At 39.6% G+C, this 27,423-nt stretch overlaps 1 protein-coding gene across 3 annotated transcripts in view; it reads left to right on the top strand.

Moving 5' to 3' along the window:
- Positions 1-24,204, top strand: part of AP4E1 (adaptor related protein complex 4 subunit epsilon 1) — a 66,986-nt gene extending 42,782 nt beyond the window's left edge. Inside the window, exons 18-23 of one of the 3 annotated variants that reach the window (XM_033107924.1) lie at positions 2,198-2,755; positions 4,133-4,323; positions 5,875-6,032; positions 7,060-7,128; positions 18,029-18,085; positions 23,601-24,204. In XM_033107924.1, coding sequence (XP_032963815.1) covers positions 2,198-2,755; positions 4,133-4,323; positions 5,875-6,032; positions 7,060-7,128; positions 18,029-18,054 — 1,002 coding nt within the window. In that variant the 3' untranslated portion in view covers positions 18,055-18,085; positions 23,601-24,204. Of the gene's footprint in view, positions 1-2,197; positions 2,756-4,132; positions 4,324-5,874; positions 6,033-7,059; positions 10,062-18,028; positions 18,086-23,600 lie in introns of those variants that run through there. The other 2 variants (XR_004423192.1, XM_033107923.1) reach the window with 2 other exon arrangements.
- Positions 24,205-27,423: the final 3,219 nt, after the last annotated feature.

The following is a 27,423-nucleotide window of genomic DNA, read 5'->3' as shown; positions in this document are numbered from 1 at the left end:
AGAAAAGACAAAACAAAAAACAAACATGAAAAAACTGAGAGCATCATCAGTGACCTGAGGAACAATATTGAGCAGTCTAATATACAGTAGTCTTCCTTTATCTGGGGGGGATATGTTCCAAGAACCCCAGCAGATGCCCGAAACTGCGTATTGAACCCCATATATATATATATAATATATATATATATAATATATATATATATTATATATATATATATTATATATATATATTATATATATAATATATATATATAATATATATATATACATGCTTTTCCCCCCATACATACATACCTATGATAAAGTCTAATTTATAAATTAGGCACTGTAAGAGATTAACAATAATAACTAATAATAAGATAGAACAATTGTAACAATATTCTATAATAAAAGTTACGTGAATGTGGTCTGTTGGAAATATCTTATTGTGCTGTACTCACCCTGCTTGTGATGGTGTGAGATGAAAAAATGCCAAACCTATTCCTGAATTTGTAAAACCATCCTTTACTTTCAGTAAATTGCTTGGTGTCACTCGCTTCAGGTGATCCCTTACTGAATTGAAGTCTTCGTTTAGGCTCAGTGCTTTCTGGTGCAACATGTTGCCATCAATCAAAACATGTTTTCTGCTTCGTGTCTTCCATCCTGAATTTAATGTCTTTTCCATCTTAACTAAGCATGTATCACACACTGTGGCTGTAACTTCTGTAGTTTGAGTTGTGACAGCAAAACTAGCATGAATTTCTTTTTCCTTCTCCACAGTTTCATGGATAGAAGATTTGTTCTTAGCAACCTCAGCATATGGTGTTTTTCTTTCCTTATTAAGTTGAGAACTTTCATCTTTTCACTTAAAGGAAGCACTTTACGCTTTTCTTTGGCATATCCAAATTGCCAGCATCACTACTCTTGCGCTTTGGGGCCATCATTAAGTAAAATAAGGGTGACTTGAATACAAGCACTGCGATACCAGGACAGTCCAGTTGATAACCCAGATGGCTACTAAGTGACCAATGGGCAGGTATCAGACACAGCATGGAGACACTGGACGAAGGGATGATTCACGTCCCAGGATGGACGGAGTGGGACAGTGAGAGATTTCATCACACTACTGACTGAGAGCAGCGTGTAATTTAAACGTACGAATTGTTATTTCTGGAATTTTCCATATAATATTTTTGGATTGCAGTTGACCGCAGGTAACTGAAACCATGGAAAGCAAAACCACAGATAAGCGTGGACTACTGTATGTCTAATTCAAGTCCTAGGGCTACTTGAATGGAAGTGCTTCCTCCACTCCCTCCCCTGTTTTTGTGTCAATACAATGTTAGTTCTTTTTTGATGACTTCTAAATGGAAAGGCAGGAGACAGACTCCTCTGCTGAGAATTGGAAGAGATGTGGGGAATTTAGGGAGTGAGAGGGAACTAGAATTCTGGTTACCTAGAATCATGTGAAGGGTGACCACATAGTGACACTCCCCCCCAGGCGGATGGAGGCATGAACTTGGACTTCGAGTAGTGCCGATCTCCTGCACTGATTCTCGATGGACTTTGTGGGGCACAGATTAGCAGGCCACTCCTCAGGAGGGTTAGTTAGCTCAACGATGGCAAGTTGCTGTTCCCATCTCGAGTTTGTAGCAAACATCACCGGTCAGTTACAGAATTCTTTCTTGCTGTGTGCTCCCGTCAGCCACTGCCAGTTGATTCTTTAGGTAAAATCAGTTTTTCTTCCCTGCCTATTGACTTCCAGGCCATGAAATCATGATTATTATGGATAACTGAATCAGAGTTGAGCCATTCTTGTATTTGAGGGTGTCTTAGCTTCTCCAGGACAACTCTAGGGACTCAAAAATTGACTAGGTTTCTCATTGTTTTTAATTTGTACAATTCTGTACTCTAGTATTCTGAAATCTGCCAAGTTTTTAGAATTGTTCACATTTGACTTTTTAACCTTATTTCTTTTTCTGATTTTATGTGTTTTTAATGAGAAATAAGATTTAGTTAATAGTTCAAAGTTATGTAGCTGTCAGAATTTCAGGGCTTTAACATTTTGTTCATCTCTGATTCTTTTTAAATCCATGCTTTATAGATAGAACTTGAGCAAGTTAGTAAATTGCTCACTTGAAATTATAGAAAAATGTTTGAAACCCATGACTAGAAGAATGATTTCTTTTTATATTATTATGATGTTTCATTTTCACAGCTAGGAAAAGCAGATACCGTCTCTCACAAGTTTAAAAGGAAATCGAAAGTTAAGGAAACCAAAAGTGGAGAAACAACCAGTGCTCATGATACGACCTGTCCTTCCTTTAGTTCTTCATCAGATGTGACTTATGAAGAAGATTATTATTTGGATAATTTGCAGGGTAGAGAAGACAAAGAATTAAAGAAATTCACTCCCAATTCAGAACTTTTGGATTCTGAGTCACTCACAGAACTGCCCTTGGTTGAAAAACTCTCAAATTGCAGGCTGTCTATACCTTCGTTGTTTGCTGATAACAACATGGAAGTTTTTCAGCCTCCTCCATCCACAGTGGCCTCACTTGCCAGTGAAATCTCTTTAGCTTCTTCTTTGTTGGAAGAAACTACTGAACACGTGAATTCAGATCTTATGGAGGTCTGTAACAATGAAACCGTGTCAGTGTCTTCTTACAAAATTTGGAAAGATGATTGTTTATTGATGGTCTGCTCAGTTTCTAATAAGAGTGGTTCAGAACTGAAAAGTGCTAACTTAGAAATTGCTCCTGCAGAAAATTTCAAGGTAAGCCAATGAATGGTTCATTATTTCTTCCTTAAATGGACAATGCTTATTTACTGTCTCTGCTGTTGACTCGTCTGATGGTTTATACATTGTTTCTATATTCTTCTTTCCTCTTTAGCAAAATAAGTAAAAGATGTGACAGATTTTTTATTATATTTTGAGTAGGAGTGAATTCTTTGAGACATGGACACATAATAAAGATTGTTATTGGGGTAGTCTGTAAATATAACGCGAGTTTCAGTAGAGCACAGCGGTTAAGAATATAGGCTCTTGACTCAGACTGCTTGGCTTTGATATAACATGGTCAAGTTATATAACATGATCAAGTTATATAAGTGCTTTGTGCCTTAGTTTCCTCACGTTTAAAGTGAAGATATTAAAAGTATGTGTGCCTTTGTATTATACTGAGTGCTCAGGCATCAATTCTTTTTCTTCCCTAACTTCGACTGCCATTGTGATTTTTTGAAATGTGCCAATTGAATTATTTGTATGCATGTCCTTGGTGGAGTTATAATGAGATTTGATCAGTAGATCAGTATTCCATTCCACAAAATTGACCCAGTTTCTTCTGTGAGCTAGAATGTATTGAATGGGATATTACCTGGGCCTGACCAGGGCAGAAGTTCCCGACTCTAGATATGCATTAGAATCACCTGTGAGATTTAAAAAAAAAAACACAAAACCCAATCCGGTTGCCTGAGCTTTATCACCAGACCTCGAGTAAAGGTGGAGAATGAGAAGGGAAGACACGTGTGTGTGTGTGTGTGTGTGTGTGTGTGTGTGTATACGCACACTGGGGGTGCCAAAAAAATGTATGCACATTTTAAGAGATGTTAACACCTTGGTCACTGTTGCCCAAGCAGTAGTTCGCCGTAATCAGAAGTGTCTGGACGCTGATGGTAACCACTGTGAGCACCTCTTGTAATTGTAGAAGTCAAACATGACTTTTATTTGTCTTTTATTATTGGTATACATTGAGTATTACGATTTTAATACAGTGTTCCTTTCTTAAAATGGTTATACATTTTTTTGGTACCCTGTGTATATATATTTAACTCTCCTAGCTTTAAAAATCTGGTGCCAGCCAGGATTAAGAGCCACAAAACTAGAGTTTAATAATTTTTTTGGTTCTTAAATTATACAGAGGTTTTCATTGTAATGCCGTTTGTTACATAATTTTGAACTGTGTACTATTCTTAATTATGTGTGCTAGTGAGTGTTTCTCAACTTAAGTTGTCAGTCGTCTTCATAATGTGGTTTGTTATTAACATCTCACAATAGTTTGCTTTTATACCATTTAAATTAAATAGAACATTGATATTCATATGATAGTCTGTGTTGATCCGGTCTTCAATACTGTCATTACTTTATTTACAGGTCACCGAGCAACCTGGATGCTGCTTGCCTGTAATAGAAGCAGAGAGCACCAGAAACTTTCAGTATAGTGTGCAGATGGAAAAACCTTTTACAGAAGGGAATCTTTCTGGTTTTGTAAATTATCAGATGATGGACACTCATGCGGTTCAGCTTGAATTTGCAATAAACTTATCACTATTAGATTTCATTAGGTAAATATTTTCTGGAATGTTAATTCAGGTTATTTATTCAGTCAGCAGATATTTATTAGGCCTCTTCTGTAGACAGAAGCACTATCCTAGATGCTAGGGAGTATACCAGTTCAAAAGTAGACATAACTCCTACCTTTGGAGAGTGTCCAGTCTAGGGAGGAGACATTGAACAATCATACAAATGCATATACGAGTATAATTGTGATTTGTACTATGAAGAGAAAGGAAGTGGTACAATGACTGATTATAGTTTGGGACCTGATTTAGGTTGGGATTGGTTAGTGATCTTGGAAAACTTCTGTGAGAAACTAATATTAAAGTAATGCTTAAACTGAAATAACTTTTAAAGACTGTGCATGGCTTTTTTTTTTTTTAAGTTTTTAAAGTTTCTCTCATTTGTATTTCATTGATTTGATTATTCTTTCATAAAATCTGTTCATTAAGCTTTAGAGAGCTGCCAGAGAATTACTCAACAAAGTTATTAAACTTTTATTAGACATACAGTAAGTGTTTAGCATTATACTAGACACTGTGCAGTGTTACCAAAATAATCGCAAATGACCTTGTAACTTTTCTGCTCAGTTAGTGTTATAAATATTTTTTACTGTATTCAAACATTTTTTAAAATGAAAGCCGCCTGAACCACGAATGCAGAATACCAGTGATTATCTGTAAAATTGTTTTAATCTCCACACATCCACTTGTGTTATATTATAATTTTTGCCTATGCTTTAAAGTCTTTTAGTAAGAACATGTCTGTCAATCTGTCAAAGAGTATTTATGCCTGTGTAGCTATATAAGATAGAATCCAGCCTTCAAAAAACTTACATTCTTTGACTATGAAGGTATATCCTATGGTGAGCATTTTTAACCGTAAGAAGCACAATATACATAACACAAACAGTTCTTTTGTGTGTATTAATAAAATCCTCTGTATCTTTGAAAATATTTTTCCTAATTATAAAATCAGTGCATACTTACAAAAATTCAAATGCTATCAAAAAATATAAATACAAAAAAAAAGAAAAATATAAATACAATATAAAAGTTTGCTTTAATCCCACCCCAAGATACCTATGTTAACTATTTAATCTCCAGTCTCATGAACCTTTTTTAAAATACTTTTACTAAAATCCTTTCTGTTGGTATAAATTACTTAAGGTATTGGGTCTTCGTATTCATACTCTTGTACATGACTTTGATAGAGTGTCTCGTTATCCCCAAATGCAAAGTGTACGTTTCATGTTATATTTGAATGATTCATGAAATTACTTTGTAAAATTTAATGAAATCACTAAATCTCAGAAAAAGAGAGAACTGGGTGATTTGTTGAAAAGATATTTGCACTTTAATAACATCTCCTTTGATTATTTTCATCAGGTTAGAGGATGGTGGTCAGCATTTTAATCATATTAGATTTAAAACATAAGTTTTGTGGGACCCAGATTTACAATGATTATTTTATTCCCATGTCATTTGAAATATATATTTATTTGTTTAGAATAATTTCATTCTTTTTGACATTAATCTAATTTTAAAAATTATTTTCAGGCCATTAAAAATCTCAACTGAAGACTTTGGCAAACTCTGGTTATCCTTCGCAAATGATGTGAAGCAAAATGTAAAAATGTCAGAATCTCAAGCTGCTCTGCCTTCTGCCCTAAAGACCCTGCAGCAGAAACTGAGACTTCATGTTGTTGACATTATAGGTTCGTAGAGTTATGAAAAGGCAAAACTGTGTTTATAAGGGCTTTTTCACAGTCAGAACACAAATCAGCTCTTACAAGTGTCAGATTTCTTAGAGCCATATTTCCTGTTAAGAGTATCTTTCAGATGAATTTGTTCTTCAGACTTTATTAAAGAATTTTTTTGTGGTAAAATATATATAACAGAATTCACCATTTTAACCATTTTTAAGTATACAGGTTAGTGGCATTAAGCACATTTGTGTTGTTATGCAACCATCACCAGGGACTCCTGAACTTTTTCCTCCTCTTTAACTAAAACTGTATCCATTAAATACTAACTACCCATGTTCCCTCCCTTTCCATCCTCTGGCAACCACCATTCTGTATTCCTTCTCTATGAATTTGACTACTCTAGGTACCTCCTATAAGTGAAGTCATACAATATTTGTCCTTTTGTGACTGGCTTATTTCACTTAGCATAATGCCTTAAAGGTTCGTCCATGTAGCATGTGTCAAAAGTTCCTTTTTAAGCCTGAGCACTATTCCATCGTACGAATATACCACATTTACTTATCTATTCATCTGTTGGACACTTGGCTTGTTTCCACTGTTTGACTATTGTAAGTAATGCTGCTGTGAATATGGGTGCACAGATGTCTTTGTTCAAGTCCTTACTTTTAATTCTTTTGGTCATATGCTCAGGAGTAGAATTGCTGGAGCATGTGGTAATTCAGTATCTAAGTTTTGGAGAAACTGTCAAATCGTTTTCCACAGCAACTGTACCATTTACATTCTCACCAGCAATGCACCAGGGTTCTAATTTCTCCACGTCTTCACCAACACTTGTTATTTGTTTATTTATTTTGGTAACTGCCATCCTAATGGTGTGAAGAAGTATTTCATTGTGGTTTTGAGTTGCGTTTCCTTAATGATTAGTCATATTGAATATCTTTTCATGTGCTTGTTGGTCCTTTGTATATCTTCTTTGGAGAAATGTCTATTGAAGTTCTTTGGACTTAAAGAATTTTTAATTTTTGTTTTGTTGTAGGCAGTGAAGGACTGTTGGCTTGTCAGCTGCTCCCATCCAGCCCCTGCTTGCTGCATTTCCGAGTTCATGGTGACGTATTAGCCCTATGGTTCAGGTCCTCCTGCTCCCCTCTTCCTGACTATTTACTGTATCAGTGTCAAAAAGTGATGGAGGGCTCCTAGCAGAAGCTCTGCTTATATTTTACTCCATCAAAATAAATGGTTTACATAGATAAATTTATTTACCAAAGTAAAAAGAACTCATGGTACTTTTAATGAAAATGGGGATTATTACAAGTTGTGGTGTTATGTGTTTTCTTTATGATTCCTGGTCAAGAAAATCATCAAGAAACTGTATCTCTAACCTTTTACTCAGGATTGTATAGTATGTTTGGGTCTCAAAGAGTGACCTAAACTAATGTTACAAACTACTAATGATTTATATATCACTTAGTGTAGAGGGACTGAAAATATTTATTTTGTTATAAGTAATTTTATAGCAAATTTACTCTAGTGCTAGCAGATTTGCAGTAAAGCCAAGTCTGAGTTCTCTGCATTAATGGAGGGGTGACATGGAATTGATACTCCCAAACCTAATTCATATTTGGCTTTGGAATGCATCGTATGCTCTTTGGTAGGTAAGTTAGTACTTTCAGTTATATTTTGCTTACATCAGTGTTGAGCTAAGTTGGCACAGCATACACTAAGTTCAAGAGATCCATGAGCATGCTGGATATTGGTGGATCCAATCTGTGATACAGGTTTTATTATAGATAACTTCTTATACATAATGGCAGATAATTTGGCTACAAAATTTGTCTGTTTTCCACTTGCATTTATTTTTAAAATTGAGTAACTATATCCTTATGTTAAAAACTCAGAACCATTTACAAAATACTATCATACAGAAACAAAATCCACCAGAGCACCCAGTACTAAAGCAAACAGATATAAAAGGATTCTTTTAGTTATGGCAAATATCTTAGTTACCACTTTGGTTCTTTTGGCAAGTTAAAATTTGTGATTAGAGTGTAAATGGCAAAACCATTTTTCCTGGGCTTTGAATCCACTAACACTCAGTGGATGCAACCAAAACAGTGACTTAGTATACCATACAGTTTCTTCAGTAAAATATATCATTTTCATGTATGGTTGTGCCTATATGGCCGCTGTCAGAACTATTATCAGACTAATATGAATGATGGACCAGAATCTTGAGATTGTACATTAACATTAAAAGCTGAAATTCTATTTTATAAAACCTTATGGTGCTGTGGAAATATTTCACTTTTTCTGATACTTCACCATAGAGACTATTCAGGTAATATAGTTTTAAATCATTGCAGTAAATACTCTGGTTAATTGGTATTGTTTATCACCCAGATGTGGAATTCTGGTTTTAGGTTATCTTATTAATCATAGCTGATCTGAAAGATGCTAAGGTGATTTCGCCAGAGCTGATAGATTTCATGAGTCATTTGTGTCTAGCATATTCATCCCTAAAAACAAAGCAGTATTTTTTTAAATTAATGTTTAAATTATTCATTTAAAAAATGTAACACCCTATTAATTTCATGCTTTTAAAAATACAGTGAAACCTTGCTCTAAGAGGGATGAATTTCCTGTGTAGGTTTCTCCTTTGGAATAGAATTTCCTGTGTAGGTTTCTCCTTTGGAATAGGAGATGAGATTCATCCTGAAGCTGCCAGTGGTGTTATGGGGAAGGGAATGTGCTGTCTCTGGCCGTGTGGTGGACGCTGGTGGCTCGACTCGTCAGCTTCCCCTGTTCCTACCTGTGTCAGCAGCACCCCCACCTGATTCTGCTGTAGTCTGGCAGAGAGATAGGAAGCACCCTTTCACTTGTCAGAGGAATGCAGCACGTGGCAGAGGAGGTGCTGCCGGATCTTTATAGCCTTACTTCCATGTGTTTGCATGGCCATTGAGGCTGGATCAGTGGAGGTGAGGTGCCCAGCAAGCAGGTGCATAGTATCTGGGAGAGATTACAGTGAGCTACTGCTTTGTTACAAGGGAGGTCATGAGTGGCAGCAGCTGTTGTCATGAGAGACATGCCTGAACCATAGAGCTATCTAGTGGTGGGAGACGTGTAATAGTAGGTTAGGGCTGGGAGCATGATTTGGGGTCTGCCAAAGGGAACAGGGTGTCACTTAAAGAACTTCAGAGCAGTCAGTACATATTCTGCCTAAACTAAGTCAGTGTTTCAAGTTCTAAATCAGACATCACCAACTTTTTTTTGCGTTGTGACTATAAAGTAAGGAGAATGACTACTCTTCGTAGATCATCACCTTACCTTATAGTCATAATTTAGTCAAATGAAGGAGCAACATATGGAATAAGAGCTATGGCGGATGTGTTTACTCAGCTGTGTGAGTTCTGGGCCAGGCATCTTGAGAGTGCAGGTGGCAGCACGGGTGAGTCTGGGGAGAATAAAGGGAAGACAGAAAAGTCTTAAGACCAGGTGGAGGAAGGATCAAGCTCAGGGGAAAGTGGGCCCCGAGTAAGGGTCCTTCTAAAACAACTGCAGGTGGAGGCTGAGCAGTTCCCACGTGCTCGTGTGCCAAGCATGCCAACCACAGCATCTGCTCTGCAGAGGAGCACTATTTTAAACGATATTCTATCAGCTACCAAAACAGTTGTGGTAAAAACGCAGTATTTTATTTTTTTCTTTATTTTATTTCATGTCAATAATATTTTAAAATGTTGAGCGATTTGTCTTAATATTTATGGATAAATGTCGTCTTTGTCTCATGATTGTGAGCCACTAAAGTGCACTGAACCCTTGCACATGTCTTGAAGGTGTTTTAGGAGGGAAAAATGCAAGTGAATAATAACTTAACAGACATTAATGACCTTATTTTGGAGTTGAATTCTGTAATTTGAAACAATTCAGTTAAATGTGTAATAAACACAAAGTGATCTACACTGTTCTTTGGTCTATATATTTTTTTATTATCTAAATAGCTGAATAATAAGTAGTAGTATTCAGTCATTTGATAAGCATTCGCTAAAAAGCAGAAGCAATTGGAATGGGATAAAAAGAGTAATTTCCTCATTACGGTCCATAAGAGTCTAGTTTAACGGGTTATTAAATATTAAAGATAAGGATATTGCTGTTTTTGTATTATGTTCAGAGAGAACTTTTGGGCTTCACACATGATAGAGTACGGATTGATCCTCAGGTACCTGTCCATATCCCTTGCTTTCATTCTAGCCTGACCAGGGCATTCCAGAGTGTTCTGTTTCTATAATGCCCTCTCCTTACAGCTGCCTCAAGATGCAAGAAACGTGGTAAGTCAGATGGAGGCTTAGTGACCAAAGACTGGGAATCTCCCGGTTGTTTCTGCAGTGTGTATCCTAAAACACAAACCTAGAGCAGAAACGGCTTGGAAATCTCACTGCTTTATACCTGTTGCTGGCTAGAATGTGTAGTGGAAAAAAGTTCTGAGACTTGAAGCCCCATCTTCAGTGCACTGAAGTAAAGGAGGTTTAAATGCATCATAAGCACCACAGTAACTGAAAAGAAGGGAGTCTTGAAGGGATGGGTGGCCTGCAGCCAAATGGGCCAGGGTTAGTGATTGTATGTAAGTTACTTGTGTATGGGTGTGTATAATGAGAGACTTGAGCTTTTTATGGTTAGGAACCATCTGTATATTTTAATGTCCCTTTTGCCTGGTACATAATAGGCACTCATTAATAGGCACTTGGTTTATTGAACAAATGACTAAAGAGGTCTGTCCCCTCAAAGTAACTAATCTGAAACCAAACAATATCCCGGGATTGATTTTAGTAATACTTTGGCTCTCCCAGAAATCAAGTGGTCTGATCTGGTTTATAGATGTCAGTGGAAAAACATTCTGGTGAAAATAGCTTGTGCAAGTGTGTACCGGATGGGAGAGAGGAAACATGATCCCTTGATGAGATCCTTACCAGGCTGAAGGCTAAGTCCTGTGAGAACTTGCCATGCCATTGAAGACATCTCTCTGCAAATGCAGTGTGATTATGGATAGAAATTGTGACTTGGATGAGAGGGACTTTTCTAAATTATGGCAGATGTTCACAAAGTTGTACTGGTCTAGAAGAACTTGTGCTGGGACAGAAAGCATTAGATGTTTGATCAGTGAGGCTAAAGTTAAAGATAGGGAGCTAATGAATACGATAAGGCATATTTACCAGCTAAATTAGCATCACCCATTTCTTTAGAAAAGTGAGCACTAGGATAGTGGGAGAGACAACTGTTGACATGAATAAGGTCAGTAGCATCAGGAAAGTGGGGAAAGAAGAGGCCCTCTGGGATAAAGCAGCAGGAAAAGGAGTTACTTAAAAGGAAATGTGTTTCATTTGCATTACACAGGAAAACTATGGTAGGTGCATGGATCCAAGATAGGAGGGTACCCAAAAAATGGCTCCCAGAGAACCCCAGGACTTAAAGATTGTGGCCTACATACAGAGAAGATGGGTCTGGGTGTAGGGAAAGTACAGATGATGGAAAACACCATGAGTTTCCTGGAGCACCTATAATGCTGAAAAAATAGTGGGTCCTTGTAAGTGGTTGCAGCTTGATTGTGGGCTTTGTTCCAAAGGAAGGAATAAATTTCCTTTAGTTATTTTAAACTATTTTCCTAAGTGGGTGAGTACTTTTCCTTCCCCAAAACATTAAATTGCCAATGTGACTAAATGGCTGACCTCAGGAAGTTTTTCCCTAATGGGATCTGGCCGGACATGAGCCAAATGGATAGAGACTAGAGCCCAGAGATTATTTGTATTTTAGTGAGAAAAAAGCAATTAGAAATCTGTTTAATTGTACATTTCCTGCACCTCTTGTATTATGTAACAAGTAGGAGCAGAGGCAAGGCATATATATTCTCGGGGAGAAGCATTTGGTCTGAATCACTACCACATAATTTAATGAAGATAAGGGCAAAACCAGTGATAGGAACAAGCTGGTCCCCATTGATGATAGATATCAAGGTATAAGAATTTGTTTTTTCATCTGATTAATGGTTGATGGCATTAAATAGATGAATTATTGTGAGCTATGGGGAAGATGAAATGATTTGAACCCACAATCGGACCAATCTTTATCTGCAGAAGTAATATGAGTACCTTTTGTTTCTCATAAGGAGCCTATTGGAGCACACTGAGTTTATGTTAATGAAGTGACATAGCCTCAGAATGGGGTTGGTCACTATAAAGACCACGTGATTGGAGAGTTGGAACTTTCAGCCCCACCCACTGACCTCAGGGAAGGCGAAGGTTTCGGGGCTGGGGATTAAGCTCTATAAAAACTCGAACAGTGGGATTTGATGAGATTCCCTGTTGGTGAAGGCATCTACATCCTGGGAGAGTGATGCACCCCAGTTCCGTGGGGACAGAAGTTCCTGTACTCAGGACCCTTCTGTTCCTCACCCCATGTACCTCTTCATCTGTATCCTTTATGATAGCCTTTACAATACACTGGTAAGTCTAAGTAAATGTCTCTCTGAATTCTGTGAGCCATTCTAGCAAATAAACTGAACCTGAGAAGGGGGTTGTGGGACCCTCTGATCTATTGCTGGTTGGTCAGAAGCATAGGTGACAACCTGGACTTGCAATTGGCATCTGAAATGGGGGTAGTCTTGTGGAACTGAGCCTTTAACTTGTAAGATCTGATGCTATCTCCAGGTAGAGAGTGTCAGGATTGAGTTTATATTTAGGACACCTAGTGTGTGTCTGTCACGAACTAGAGAATTGCTTGGTGGTATGGGAAAAACATCAGCTAATGAATAAAAATTGTTTGTATTTAGGTTGTACAATGTGATTTTTTTAAAGGTATACAACGTGATTTAATATTCATATACATTGTGAAGTGATTACTACAATCAAGTTAATTAACACGTCCATCACCTCATAGTTACTTTTTGTGTGTTGTGAGAACACTTAAGATCTTGATTTTAAGGATATAATACAGCATTTTTAAGTATTACTAACTATTATCATTATACTGTCTATTAGACTGGAGACCTTTATAAAATCCAAACACCCTAGACTATTAAATCAGAATCTCTTGAATTTCCCTGAATCTCTACATGAAAATGGGCAGAAAAACTAGATAGCAAAACCAAAAACCCACCTACAATTTTTGCAACAAAACTAAGTGACAAGGTAACTCCGTGAGCTCCAAAATACAAGCAGGTGGGGACAGGTCACTGGTCAAAATATGTACGTAGTATTTGCATCTCTGCAGGAGGAAGCAAAGAGAAGGAACCGTTGTCTAATAGACCTGAGAACAGTGTAACTCCGAAATAGCCAGCTGGTCTCTGGAAGGCACAGTCGGTCAACTTGAGTTTAGCATCTGAAGCTGGACAGGGTTTTGCACAATTCACAGGGAAAGAGTGCAAAGCACACTAAGATCTAAAGTATTCTAGCCCCTATGAACTCTTTGACTGATTATTGTTCCCTTCCAGAATAGGGCAACATACTGAGGAGAAACTGCTTGGAGAGGTAGCAAAATTGAGTAGGATACATAGACTCTGATGTCAGATTGTCAAATTTTGATTCTGGCTCCATCTATTACTAATTTATGCCTTTGGGCAAATTACTTAAATACTCTGTGCCCCAGTTTCCCATCTGTATAATGGGGATAATAGTATTACTGACCTTAAGGGATTATTGTGAAATGAGATGTGTTCTAAGTGTAAAATAAACACTGGATTTCAAAGATTTAGTACAAAAAATGTGAAATTTTAAATATTAATGGTACTGAAATTTTAATGCTTTGGCTATATTAGACTAAAAATATTAATAGTAATTTTACCTGTTTCTTTTTATTTTTAATGTGCCTACTACAAAATGTAAATTTACGTATGTGACTGCATTGTATTTCTATTGGACAGCACTGTCTTGGATCTAATGTTCAATCAAGATCTCAATTTATAGTCCTACAAAGATCAAATCTAGAAAATATAAGCAGTGATTCTTCTCTCCCTTACTGCTGACCCTAACATTGAATCCATTATCCTTAAACTTAACGGCAATACAGAGAAAATTATATCTTCTTAAAAGGAAAAATTTTCTTATACTAATGGAAGAATTTAGAATCTATTTGTTCTTGTCTTTGTCTTTTTTCTATATCTCATTTATCTTTGTCTAAACTACTATTAATGTATTTTTCAGTTCAGATATATTTTTCATTTCTAGAGGTTCTATCTGGATCTTTAATATATTCAATATATTCATCATGTTCATGTTTTCTTCTACTTTCTTAAACATATGGAGTGTATTTTTAGTAGCTGTTGTAATGTCTTTGTTGGGTAATTCCAGCGTGTCTGTTTCAGAGTCCAGAGTGCTAGTAGCCATTACACTGTTGGGCCTATGTCTGTTTTTGTTCATTGCATTTTCTCCTGGTTATTAGTCATATTTTCCCGTCTTTTTGCATGCCTGGTAATTTTTACTAGATGTCAGACATTGTGATTTTACCTTGTTGGGTGCTGGATTTTACTGTATTCTTTTACATAGTGTTGGAATTTGCTTTGGTGCACATTTCTTTCAAGACCTGCCTTAAAGCTTTATTTTGCTGGCCCCAGAGTAGTCTTTAGTCTAGTGTTAATTTATCCTCACTAAGGCAGTACCCTTGTGAGGATCATGAGGGCACTCTGGCTAATTGGAAACACTATTTTCATCCCCAATTCCAGCTATCCTGGCGTCCGTGAACTCTTAGAATTTTTTCTCCCTGTCTTATACCCTGGCAGTAAGCTGGGTTAATCACGGGGCTTGCCTTGTTTTTATTTCCCTTCTCTCAGGGAAATCAGAGTCCTGTACTGGTGATTTTTCAATGTCTGAAAAAAACCATGATTTCATATAATTTCTCCAGTTTCCTAGTTGTTTAAGGCAGGAGGGTAAATCCAGACCTTGTTACTCTTGGCCAAAAGAGGTAGTGCACTAACCAGGTTTAATTTCACATTTCTACCTTAATTCTAGGAATTCCCGAGGCACTTGATCAAATTCAGTATAGAATTGGGAAGGAAGATGCTTGTATCACTCTGTCGATACTGAACCCTTCTCTGTACGTTTTAGGTTTGGCCAGGTTATTAAAGATAGTGAACCTACAGTTAGGGAGTACAGTTAGCATCAAAAGGAAGAACCCCTTATTGTGGCAGCTAGGTGATGACTAAGAAAGCGAGCGGAGTAAAAGGATTTTTTAAATCTTCCCATCAGAATGAAGTCTGTGAAGTCACGTATCAACAGACCGCCAGACAGGCCAGGCGGGCACAGGCAGAAGCCTTTGTTGGAGCAGCCCCAGGCTAAGAACTCTGTAGTAGGCTAGTCTGACCTGAACTCTCCCTTCCATTGAGGGTGGTATTTGGGAATGTTCTTTGTGGGAGAATACTGTGGACTTTGAACTATTTCTGATTTGCCTGTGCATTACAGTAGGGTTTTGGGTGAGGGGGAGCAGGCGAGAGGGTTGTTGTTTCTTCAAGTTTCCTTCCATGAACATGAAAATTATGTTAAAAATGTTGTCAGCTCCTGGGTTGTCCAACAGAGCTTCCTTCCCAACCTCTTTGGTTTCAAGTTGACCTTGTAATGCCATGGATTTTTATCAGTATTGCCATTCTTGTTAGAGTTTTTTTTTTTTTAATGAAGTGATTCTCTACTAAATTATTTCTTGGTTTAAGAAATACTGTTGCTTGTCTGAGTTTCTCTTGTGAAGTTGGCTACCAGAGTCATGGCAGGTGTGTCCTTTGTGCATATATAGTTTAGGAATGGCACATGCTATCCGTTCCTCTTCTGAGATCAGGGCATACATTGCAATCTACCATATCCCTCCTACCCCTAGATCCAAGACTCATCTTCAGAATCCTTCCTACCATAGCACTTCAGGCATCCATTACATCCTGAGTTAGCCACTCAAAATGAAACCTATTAGTCCTGACTTAAGGAGTACATAGTTGATTTAAAATATCAACCTCCCGCACGTTGGGTGGTTCCCAGCTTGCAAGTATCTCTCAAGCCTTACCTCCTAATATAATTTATCTACTATAATTTGTCATCACAAGAACAAGGAAACATTTATTGAGTACCACTGGGTCAGAAGCTGTTCAAACACTGTCATATACTTAATTTCCCCAAACCCCTGAACACGGATATTATTTTCCCATCTTATTGATGAAGAAACTAAGGCTCAGACAGCTTACGTGACTTCCCTGAGGTCACAGATATCTAGTAGTAGAGTTAGTACTTAGACTGGGACTTTATGACCGCTTTTGAGTAACCTCTGCTTATTTTCTTATATCATTTTTCCTTTTTTTCCTTCCACACCTCTTGTCTTTGGTGAGGAGCAGCTGGCCCTTTGAGAGTTCTGCCAATTCGAGGGGGCCATAACTTCTGTGAGCAGATTGACAAGCCTATCACCGGAGGGTTCTTCTTTTTCTACTGGAGAGACACATCTTGTGTTTTCTTTTCTTGGTTACTTCCAGATTTGAAGCCATTCTGAATGCTGTAAATCCAGATAGTCTAAAGAAAGTTGAAAAATTACAGTAATTTGTTTTTATTTTAGATTAATTTGGCAGTTGGGTCAAGAAGTTAAATAATGCTGTGATTATTTTATTTAATTGAAGCAGGTAATTGTGACTCCAGAGGAAAACTATTTTCAACAAGTTAGTCATTAATGATTGATTATTCACTGGTATTTTTTTGTGTGTGTGTATTTTGTATTAGAACATTTTTATATCACCAAAAATGAGTGATAAGCAGATTAATCCAGCATACGTACACATACACACACATATACATACATTATTATTTAATGAAATACACATTTGAAATGATTATTTACATACGTGAAATATCTTTTTTAAATTAATGAATCATTTCAGCCACATCAACTTGAGACTCTCTGAATATGAAGTTTCTCACCTAATGTGCCCTGACTTCTCCCAACAGGGCATAATGTAGAATCATCAGACCACCAGCTCCTGTCCAGAGTGCTGGGAGCCAGCCTAGGGCTGTGGGACTGGAGTCCAGGGGATGCGTGTCTCTACCAGGGGCAGGGCCAGCTGTCTGACGCAGCATTTGAGGTTTTACTGTCTGGTCCGGGGGGTGTGGTCGCCAGTCCCAGAAGCCCAGAGAGTAGAGGGGCAAGTGCCAGTCGTCACACCAGGCTTTCCTTGGTTCTCCCTGGACCCCGTACCAGAGGACAGAGGGAAATGACCTCTGGAGCAATATATGAGGGTTCAAATTTCTCCACTTCCTCAGCAACACTGGGTATTGTCTGTTATTTTTATTGTATCTATCCTAGTAGGTGAAGTGATACCTCATTGTGATTTTGATTGCATTTCCCTAATTCTAAGGGTGTTGAGCATCTTTTCATGTGTTTAACATCACATCTTCTCTGGAGAAATATCTATTAATTCTCTATTTTTAAATTGGGTTACTTGTTTTATTTAGTTGAGTTCTTTATGTATTCTGGATACTAGATCCTTATCAAATATACCATTGGCAGATATTTTCCTCATTCTGTGGGTTGTCTTTTCACTTTCTTAATAGTATCCTTTGAAAGCACAAATGTTTTTAATTTTGATGGAGTTCAGTTTATCTATTTTTTGTTCGATTGCTTGTACACTTGATGTTGTATCCAGGAAACCGTTGCCTAATCCAAGGTCACGCAGGTTTTTTACCTATATTTCCTTGTAAGAGATTTGTAGTTTTACCTCTTAATAATACTTCATTAAAAGATGAAAATTCCAGGACATACATTAAAAAGATGGGCGCCAGGATAGCAGCAATTGTATATTACAGTCGTCCCTGGCAAACCATGATATGTGGTCTCCCTACCTCTGAAGGACTGTGGGAGCGCACCCGCTGCGGTAGGGTAGGGCAGGGTCAAGGGTTGATAAAATCCTTTCTGTTTGTGTAAAGGATTTATTTTTATATATTTATATAAAGGATTGTTAATAACACATGTTTATGTTACTATCTCTCCTTTATGTTTATTCAAAGACCTGAAAGGACTCAACATTTTTTGATGCCTAATGGGATCTGGACGGAATATCATAGGTACAGTGGCTTTCTTTAACCTTTTAAGTAATCTGTAAAGAAATATTTGCCCCCCAGGCTGGGAGTCCCGAACAAAAGGATTAAGTGGAAGAGGAGGTAGGAACTCAAAGTTTTTTTCAAACTGGATGCTCTGGCTCCTGAGAGCAAGTAACATTGCCTCCTTTCTTGGTCCCCCAGCCCTAAGGGTTGGTGGAATTTGGGTTCATGGTTATTGCTCATCTCTGGGTTGTATTATTGTACTCGGTTAGGCTTCTCAGCTCTTTCATCCACTTGGTAATCAATTCCCTGAACTAAATTCTGTTTGAAGTGTCTGGAAGTGATTTCTGTTTTCCTAACTGAACCTTGGTTGATTCAGACGTCTCCCCTATTTGCTTTTTGCTATACTCCTTAGGTGATTAATGTTGCTCACTTTACCCCATTATAGTAATCCATTGAGGGATATGAGCCATCCTTTGCTGGGTTTTCTGTATCTCTGTCATTGTGTTTGAGCTCCAAAGCAGTCGGGTTCTAGTTCTTGTAAGGAGAACGAGAACAAGGATAGAAGCAGAGGAAGGAGGAAGTAAGGAAAGAATCAGAAGCAAATGCACAGCTTTGTGAATCCCCAACTGCCTCAGGGCAGCCAAGATAGGACAGGCTATACAACCTGAGAACAACAGAAACCACTCTTTCCCTGGGCCTGTGACAATAACCGCACCCCTTTCTTTACATGCAGCCTTGGCTGCCTCCCTCCAGGATCAGCCTCCTCTTAAACTGCCATCCAGAAATTCTTTGTAGGGGGGAGTAATGTCAAAGTGACCTACAGTGAGGGAATTCTTCCAAAGCCCTAAAAGCAGCCATTACCCAAAATAGGCATCCCACATGTTCATTTATGACTTGCCATAAATACCAGCACTGGCAATATTATCTTCATATGAGGAGTTGACTTCATAGCATTTTAGAAAGTTACAACATCATAAATATCTAATGAATATGTTATTTTGTCTGCTCTCATAACTTGCCTGCTCTAACAGAGCTCTGGCCAATTTTAGAAGTTTCCATGTAAATATATGAATATGGTGGTAAGAAAAAAATGAAAACAGAACAAAACCAGGTCAAGTATCACATTTAATCCACAAATATTATGATAGAATATGAAATCATTTTATGGGTGGCTAAGTAAACCATTTTGGGGGGCAGTGGGGAGATGATATGTGTATTGCCACCAGTCTAGAAAGAAAGGATGCCTGAATAGGGAATGCAAGGAGCAGGCCTCTCTGGAACCTCTTTTGTCCTTGGGTTAATGGTGTCCATCTCTGTAACCGATTCGGTGGGGTCCTAAAATACAGACGCGGCACGTTTATGTACACATAAATTTAAACTGGCACTTTCAGAGTAACAAAAAATACTATTTTACAATCCTCAATGCCCTGTGACGCGTCTGGAAGTGTGCCATAAAAGAAAATTAATTCTGAAATGGAGTTGGTTCTCATCTATTGTCACCAAAAGTCAGTCAGGTGAAAATGAACAGTTCCGGCCTGACTACGAAGGTGTTAATTAAGAGAACAGTTTTGGAAATGGATTAGCAAGTATTGCTCACTCCAGTTTTCTGAAAAAATGTGCCGAGGGTATGAGCTTTTGTTCTCTCCTTTCCTTGAGTCTGGAATCCTGTTTTGCTCCCCGTTACTTTTCCAGCTGTTTGGGACTCTCGGGGGGACTTTCGTGATGCCTTTCACTCCCGGATCTGCTGCAGGTTTGGAGCAGGCATATTTCAGGTTAAGGAGGTTCTAGTACCATACACTTGGGAGGATTTGGCTGCTGTTCGAACGTCCGTGTTGTGTGTGTAATTGGTGATAGGGTAGGTTAAGAAACTACTGCTTAGTGGTTTGCTGGCCACTGGCTTCCTCTGGACTGCCTCTCAGAGGCTCAAAGTGGACTCAGTAATATTATTTCCAGGAAAGTGTGGAAGGGAAGGTGGTGAGGGTATTGATTTGGGACTAAGAGGAATGCCTAGGTCTGGAACACTTGGTTCTCCCTCCTCCCGAGACTTCTGGTTATAAGGACCAGAATATGTGAGATGTGGCTTTGGAGAGCAGGTTTCTGTCATATAATCTGCTTTGGAAGTAAGCAGCAACAAATAGGGAATGAAAAAATAAAACTAATGTCCCATTTAGTCTAAAAGAAAAAAAACTGCACTTTATATCTCACCAATTATTTAAATTAAAAAAATAAAATTGTAGTGATGGTAGCTCCAGGACCATTTTGCATAGTGAATACCAGTGACCAGTACCTTTCAAATGCCTTCTGCTGCAGAGTTTGTTCTTTCTCGTCCTGGTTTCAGTGGAAACTCAGCAACCTCTAGGCCCTTTTACAAAGCACAATTAGGGACTTACAAAGAAGACGGTTAGGCACATTCACAAGTAAATACACCCAACAACCACTGTGAGGGGTGGAGGTAAACACACCAGATATTCGGGAAGGTTTGAAGGCTGAAGGTGAGCAGTGAGCTTATTATAGAACCTGGTAGAACTCAGGGAACCATTTTTGAGATAAACACCCTTATTCAAATGCCACAGACACACTGTTTCCCTAAACAGAGAGACTTGAGGTCCAGCCGTATTTATGCTGGAGCAAAAGATTTGGGTCAGAACCAAAGTTTTAAAGACTTTATTGAAGAAGTTCAAAGATTCATTGGCCAGCAGCCAAGTGTGGTCTGATTTGTTTGCATTTCCTCTGGGAACTCACAGGCGAGTGAGGAATTGGAATTGGGCAGCCAGGACTGTGAGGGCCACCCACTCCCGCCACCCCCGTAAGGTGGGGGAGGAGCACCAGGGGGAACCCGTTCCTTACAAAGGCCTGGGTCAGCAGCCCTGTCAAGTTCTCTTCTGGGTGAAGGGGCCTGCACCCTCCCCCCACTTCCACATCAACCCAGTGTTAATTAGTCCAACATCATTCAGAGGGTGAGAGGCAGTGAGAGGAGAGGTGGGAGGCTAAATGTCACCACTTCTGTCCACTAGTGATGGTTGGAGGACCTGCTCCGGCTCAGAGGCACCAGGCATATGTGCGCAGGGGCTAGTTTTCCTTGTTCAGGTTCTTGGAGATTTAAGTATTGCCAAGAATCTTTCAAGCAATCCTGTTGTTTGTAGTTAACTCGGAGAGTGTGGGGAAATTTGTCAATAGGATTTCACTTAAAATTACATTTTGCTGTTGTGCTTGTATATCCACACATATGTGTATACATGCACAAACATCATGAAGATCCCTCTCTTTTTCTTGGGATTTTGATCACATGGGTAGCAAATTAGGTGAAAATGTGAAAAGATACATGATTGCAAAAAGGTGAGAAGTTGAGAAATTGGAAGAGGTGGGTCCCTGCATCTCCTGGACTGATGAATCCTAACATTTGGCCAGTGGCCACTGATGAGCAGAATTCACGATCTCTTCAGTGGTCTGACACCCAAGTAGGGGCTGGAGCATGGAAACTGGAGGTCATACATATGTACATGTGACAGGGCACGGCGGAGTAGGCAGGAGACTCAAGAGGGAATGTGCCAGGGAGATTCTGGGAAGATGGTGGAATAAGAGGCGACAGGAAATCTGTCTCCCCACCTACACAACAATCGCACGGCAGAATTTGTCTGATGTAACTATTTTGGAACTCTGGAATCTATTGAATAGACTGGAAGGCTTGCAACTTCCAGGAGAAGGTTTGGATGGTGAATTTTGGTCAGTTTCAGCTCTTACCACAGTAGCAGCGACCCATTCCCTGTCCCTCGCCATGTGGCAGGCAGCTGTGCGTGTGTTCCTGGGGCAGCTTGCACACAACTTGCAGCAACCAGAATGGGCAAAAAGGACCCTGGGGGGATCTGTGCTCTGATCACTGATTGCCACTTCTCATCCCAGAGGTGCAAAAGGCAGGTGGTCATTGTTGCAGCACTTCCCACCATTGTTGCAAGCCTTTCACCCTCCAGTTGATATGACTTCTAGGGGATTTAAAGAGCCGGCATCCTGTCCCCTTCATAGTTTTCGTTTTCCCTTTTGGGAGCCAGATATTAAAGACTAGGACATTCAAAAGCAGGGGGATCATTAGAAAGTGACTACATGCCAGGGAAAGATACAGGCTCAGAAAAGCCTTGAGAAGACCTTGTGTTTACACTTCAGGATGATCCTTGGCACAGAGACAGCCTACAACAATAAAACAAAGATAACAAAACCAAAAACTAGCAAACTCTGGGAAGGGGGAGAATCTGATATCCAGAGTTACCCCAGTTTTTAGATCCAAATGTCCGGTTTTCAACAACAAAAAATCAGCAACCAAGAATCCTATATCTGGAAGAACTGTCCTTCAAAAGTAAGGGAGAAGTTAATCCATTCTCAGAAAAACAAAAGCTGAAAGTGTTTGCTACCACTAGACCTGTCCTGCAGAAAAATGCTCAAAGGAGTCCTGCAAGGTGAAATGAAAGTACACTTGGCAATAACTTGAAGCTGTATGAAGAAATAAAGATCTCAGTAAAGATAAATACATGGGCAATTATAAAACGCTATATATATATATATATATATATATATATATATATATATACATATATATATATAAAATAGTATTATAACAACTCCACTTTTTGGTTTCTACATGATTTAAGAAACTAATACATTTAAAAGAATTACTAGTTCGTGCTTTGGGGCACACAAAGTAGAAAGATGTAATTGTGTGACATCCACAACTGAAAGGGGTGGGGACAGCTGTAAAGGAGCAGAGTTTTTGTATGTTATTGAAGCTCGTATCAATTCAAATTAGAGTGTTATAACTATGACATTAAATGTAATCCCCATGGTAACCACAAAGAAAATAGCTATAGAATATACAAAAAAGGCGTCTACGTCCATACCACCCTGAATGCATCTGATCTCAGAAGCTAAGCACTATTGCGCCTGATTAGTACTTGGATGGGAGAATATATACAAAAGGAAATGACAAAGGATTTTGGCATTTCACTGTAAAATATCAGCTACACACAAAATAAGAAAAATGCAGGAAATGAGGGACAAGAAACTAAGTCATATAGAAAACATAGCGAAATGACAGAGGTAAGTCCCTTCTTATCAGCAATTACTTTAAATGTAAATGAATTAAACTCTCCAATCAAAAGACAGAGATTGACAGAATGGGTAAAAACATCATCCAAATATATGCTGTCTACAAGAAACTCACTTCAGATGCAAAGACACAAATACACTGAAAGTGAAAGGATGGAAAAAAGATATTCCATGCAAATAGTAACCAAAAGAGAGCAGGAGTGGCTATACTAATATCAGATAAAATCACTTTAAATCCAAAAAGGTTACAAGAGACAAGGAAGTTATATATTAATAAAAGCTTCAATATAGCAAGAAGCCATGACAATTTTAAACATTTATGCACTTAATGACAGACCATCAAAATCTATGGAGCAAAAAGTGATAGCATTGAAGAGAGAAATAGACGATTCTACAATAATAGTTGGAGACTTTACTATCCGCTCATCCTTACACTTAACAGAATCCACCTCCCTGCAGAGACCATCCCTGTTAAGATGCTGATGAAGGTTATCCTCAAAGGAGCGACACAGAGCATGCTTGAAGCTCAGCCTGGTTTAGCACAATGAATCTCATTTACATGTGTCATTGGGATTTCTTTGTTCTGATTCTACACCCATAGTACAGTTTCAATAGTGAGCAATTATTATGTGCAATATGTAGGAGGAGGGAAAGAGTAACTTTTATATTGCTAGTAAGGTGTGAAGGGAGGGAGGTGATAGCTAAAGGGTACCAGATTTCTAAAATTGTGGTTATGGTTGCACAGATGTGTGGATATACCAGAATACACTGAATTGTACACTTTAAATGGGTGAATTGTATGTTGTGTGAATTATATCTCAATAAAGCTGTTTATTTAAAAAAGTAAGTTCACAACATTGGGCTGCGTGGTATAGACTATCTAAAGACACGTATTAGAGATGTTTCAATGAATGCTAATTGTATATATGAATATAGTGTGGTTTCAGTGAGAGAATGTGTTCACCACACTGGGGTGCATAGAACACACTATGTAAAGACTTGTATGAAAAATGTTTCAAACAGTGGGGGGCAAATGTTCTGAGGACTCCATAAAATGTCCCATTTGTTGGGGGGATGGCTTTATCAATTAAACACAATTCTGATAATTTCCTATATATGACTCAAATCAGTAATGACTTATTTATGACTTTGCCTATTACCCTGCTATCTCTACCGACATACATTACGGGAGATGGACACATTTTGATTTGAAATGTATGTCTCGGTAGAGGGTCAGTCCTGACAGGAAAGGCCAGCAGGCCCCTGCTAAGCTGGGGACTGGCTGACTTCCTGGGGCCACATCCTGCAGGTCACTGATTTTTATGGATTTTTACCTTGCATTTTCTGGCTTAAAGCCTTTCCCTTCTGAAATCACGATCTTAGATCTATGATCAAAAGTCCTGAAGGGGATCATTAAGGTGTCATTTCTGTCTATTTGGAAGCTATTGTTTAAATGATGTATAGCTTCCCTTCTAAGAAAGCTGCGACAAAGAAATGCCCAAAGCTGCTCTCCTATGCTTCTAAGACCGTGGACCTGTAGAACTGGAAGAATTCTTGAAGCTCTCGTGCAACACTCTGCTTGCACAAGGAGACTGGGGAGACTGAGGCCCAAGAGATGAAGTGTAAGGAAATCACCAGGTACTGGGCGAGGTAAGACTAAGTCTCCTAATGCGTGGCTCGTTCCATCTTGTACACTTTCCACTGCCTCTGAAAGCTGAAAAGGAAACAACACCCCAAATATCCATCTCCCCTGTTTCCCCACACCCAACAGCCTGTTTCTAAAATCAAGCCGTAGCTGTTTCTGAAACACAGAGCAAGACAGCCCATTCCATCACTAAGGAAATATGACCCTCTTGGCAGGGAAGCCGCTGCTCTGAGAGGTGGAAGGAGCCCAATCACTCCCATCACTCCTCGTGGACCAGCCCACAAGTTCTTCCTTCACCAGTGACAGAGGCTGAAAGAGTGCTCTCTCCCTCCTAACGTAACCTAATTGCTGCGTCCCTGCTAGCCTCCTCGCTGGTTCTGTGCCAATCTCTGGCTCCTACCCAGCCCCTCCTTGAGGCGGAGCCAACCCTGGGGCTCCCTTGTCCCAGGAACCGGTCCAGAAAGGCCTTAGCAGTCAGCAAGGAAGAGCTCTGTACCACGGCCTGGGGGGTCTGGCTGCCCAAGCTCCAGCTGCCTGGGTGGGCAGCCAGGGCACCTCCTTTGTAGAGACCTCCCCCAGCTCAGCAAAGAAAGGACTAGGAAGAGAAAGGTTAGTGTGACACTGAGGTGGTGCTGTGGGTGGGGTGTGAGAGCCCGCTTGCTCTGGCTGACGACTGCCACATTTTCATATTCTTAAATTCAGCCAAAGATTAACCTACTGGGATCCTGGGACCATACACACTCTGGACGCCCAGGACAGCAGGTGAAGCTGGAACTGGGATTGTGGGTGGGTGCTGGTGACTTCTCCACAAGGAGGCTTTGCGAGCTTTCTTCACTGTTCCTTTCCATGGGAGCAGCCGTGCCTGGTGTGTCCAGCATGGCCTGTCTTGTACCTTTGAGATTTTTTTTATGAGGATTGGCAGGACGGGATTGTCAATTCTTTGATTTATATGTGGTAGCTATACCTGGCCAGCTTTCCAAGGGCAGGCTGGACGCATGGAGCCTGCCTGTCTCTTCAGCAGGCCTCTGTTCCCCCAGACACAGGTTCACCCCTCAACCTTTGAGGCCCCACAAATGAGTCACCATCAACGGCAGGGTGATACTCATTCTCCATAACTATACTGTCATATGTTGTAGCAACATTTCTCAAAATTGAGAACTCTCAGGTGCCCAACTGTGCTTGTGGACCCCTAAGGGATGCCCAGGCCTAGTTAGAGAAACACATTCAGTTAAAATCTTTCATTGGAGTTGATCAATCAGCATGAATGACATTGTAAACACAAAGAGAAACTCAGACCCTGAAGCCAGATGGCATTACCTGGCTGTAAGGTAATCATCCCCACATGATTGCGAAGGTACTGATGTGGATGTGGATTTTTTTTTTTTTTTAAAGAATAAAACCAAAATCTAAAAACTCCTTTTAGAACTCATGGACTCTTCCCACCTCAAGCTATCCCTCCCTCGCTCCCTCCTACCCCTGGAACTTTCAGGGATTCCTAGATGCCATTTTGAGGAATTGAGTTGTACAAGAGTCTTTCCTCCAGCAAGCAAGACCCCTTCTAAGGAAAGAGCAGGAGGTGGGCCTGGTCAGGGCTGTGGCCCCAAAGTAGGGTCAGACTAAACACGGGAAACCCACTGCCCACACACTTCTGAGTTGGGAGGGTCTTGGCGACCCTTTCCTTCAAGGCCATCTGATTCATGACTTTTCAACATCCATCACTGGACAAACCCTGCTAATGCATTGTTTTGCAGCCAGCATTGACTGATCTAGAATTTTCCCTGATTCAGTTTTGCTCTTGACGTCTGGGACCATGTTGAATTTATTTATTTATTTATTTATTTTTTTAGAGGCCCAGAGATACTGGTGCAGAGGGTATGCAGCCCTGATTTTGAGCTTTGTTTTTATATAAATGGATACAGGAAGTTCATTGGAGCAGCCAGTGAATGTACTGATTTGCTTCTGAAAAATGTACAGATGGGGGAGATGTGAGTTTGGAGGAGATGCACAGATGGAGGAGTCTTTTCATTTTGATTTGTCACTGAGCAGAGACCTGGAGCTGCTGAGGGTGTCAAGACTCACAGATGCAAACACAGGGAGGAAGAGTGATCCAGACACGGCCGTGGCAGGCACAGCCGGCAGGGACTGTGTTTCTGCGGGGTTCACACACACGAAGGGCACGTAACGGGGTTCGGTGGGAGCTGTAGCACCAGTCCCTGGGAGTCCTGCGGGGACAGAGCTGAGCGCTCAGAGATGTTTGGAGACTCAGTGATGTTTCCAAGTGACAGACAAGCTGCTCCTGCCCGCCCTCCACCCCCATCCATAAAGAATGAGTCCTGTCTCTGCCTTGGGTTGGCTGAGCCAGGCACTACTTTCTGGTTTGTGTGTAGCTTGGTCAATCGAATGATTTTGTACTATTGCTTGTTTTGAAACCAGTTTTCTTTCAGGTGCCACTTACATGTAGACATACTAACCTTGCTTTTGTGGGTTCTCATTATTGAAAATTTTGTACAGAGCCCTGAACACAAGGACACATCTACAGAGTCCTGTTTTTGAAAGCATCTGCTGGCCTCGGTCACATTTTGTCAGCCCAAACAGCTTTTCAGGGCCACTGAGTGACATG

Source organism: Rhinolophus ferrumequinum, chromosome 6 (genome assembly GCF_004115265.2).
Source record: "Rhinolophus ferrumequinum isolate MPI-CBG mRhiFer1 chromosome 6, mRhiFer1_v1.p, whole genome shotgun sequence".
Classification (NCBI taxonomy): Eukaryota; Metazoa; Chordata; class Mammalia; order Chiroptera; family Rhinolophidae; genus Rhinolophus; species Rhinolophus ferrumequinum.
The sequence above is the reverse complement of the archived record's forward strand: the minus strand, read 5'-3'. Positions and strand labels throughout refer to the sequence as shown.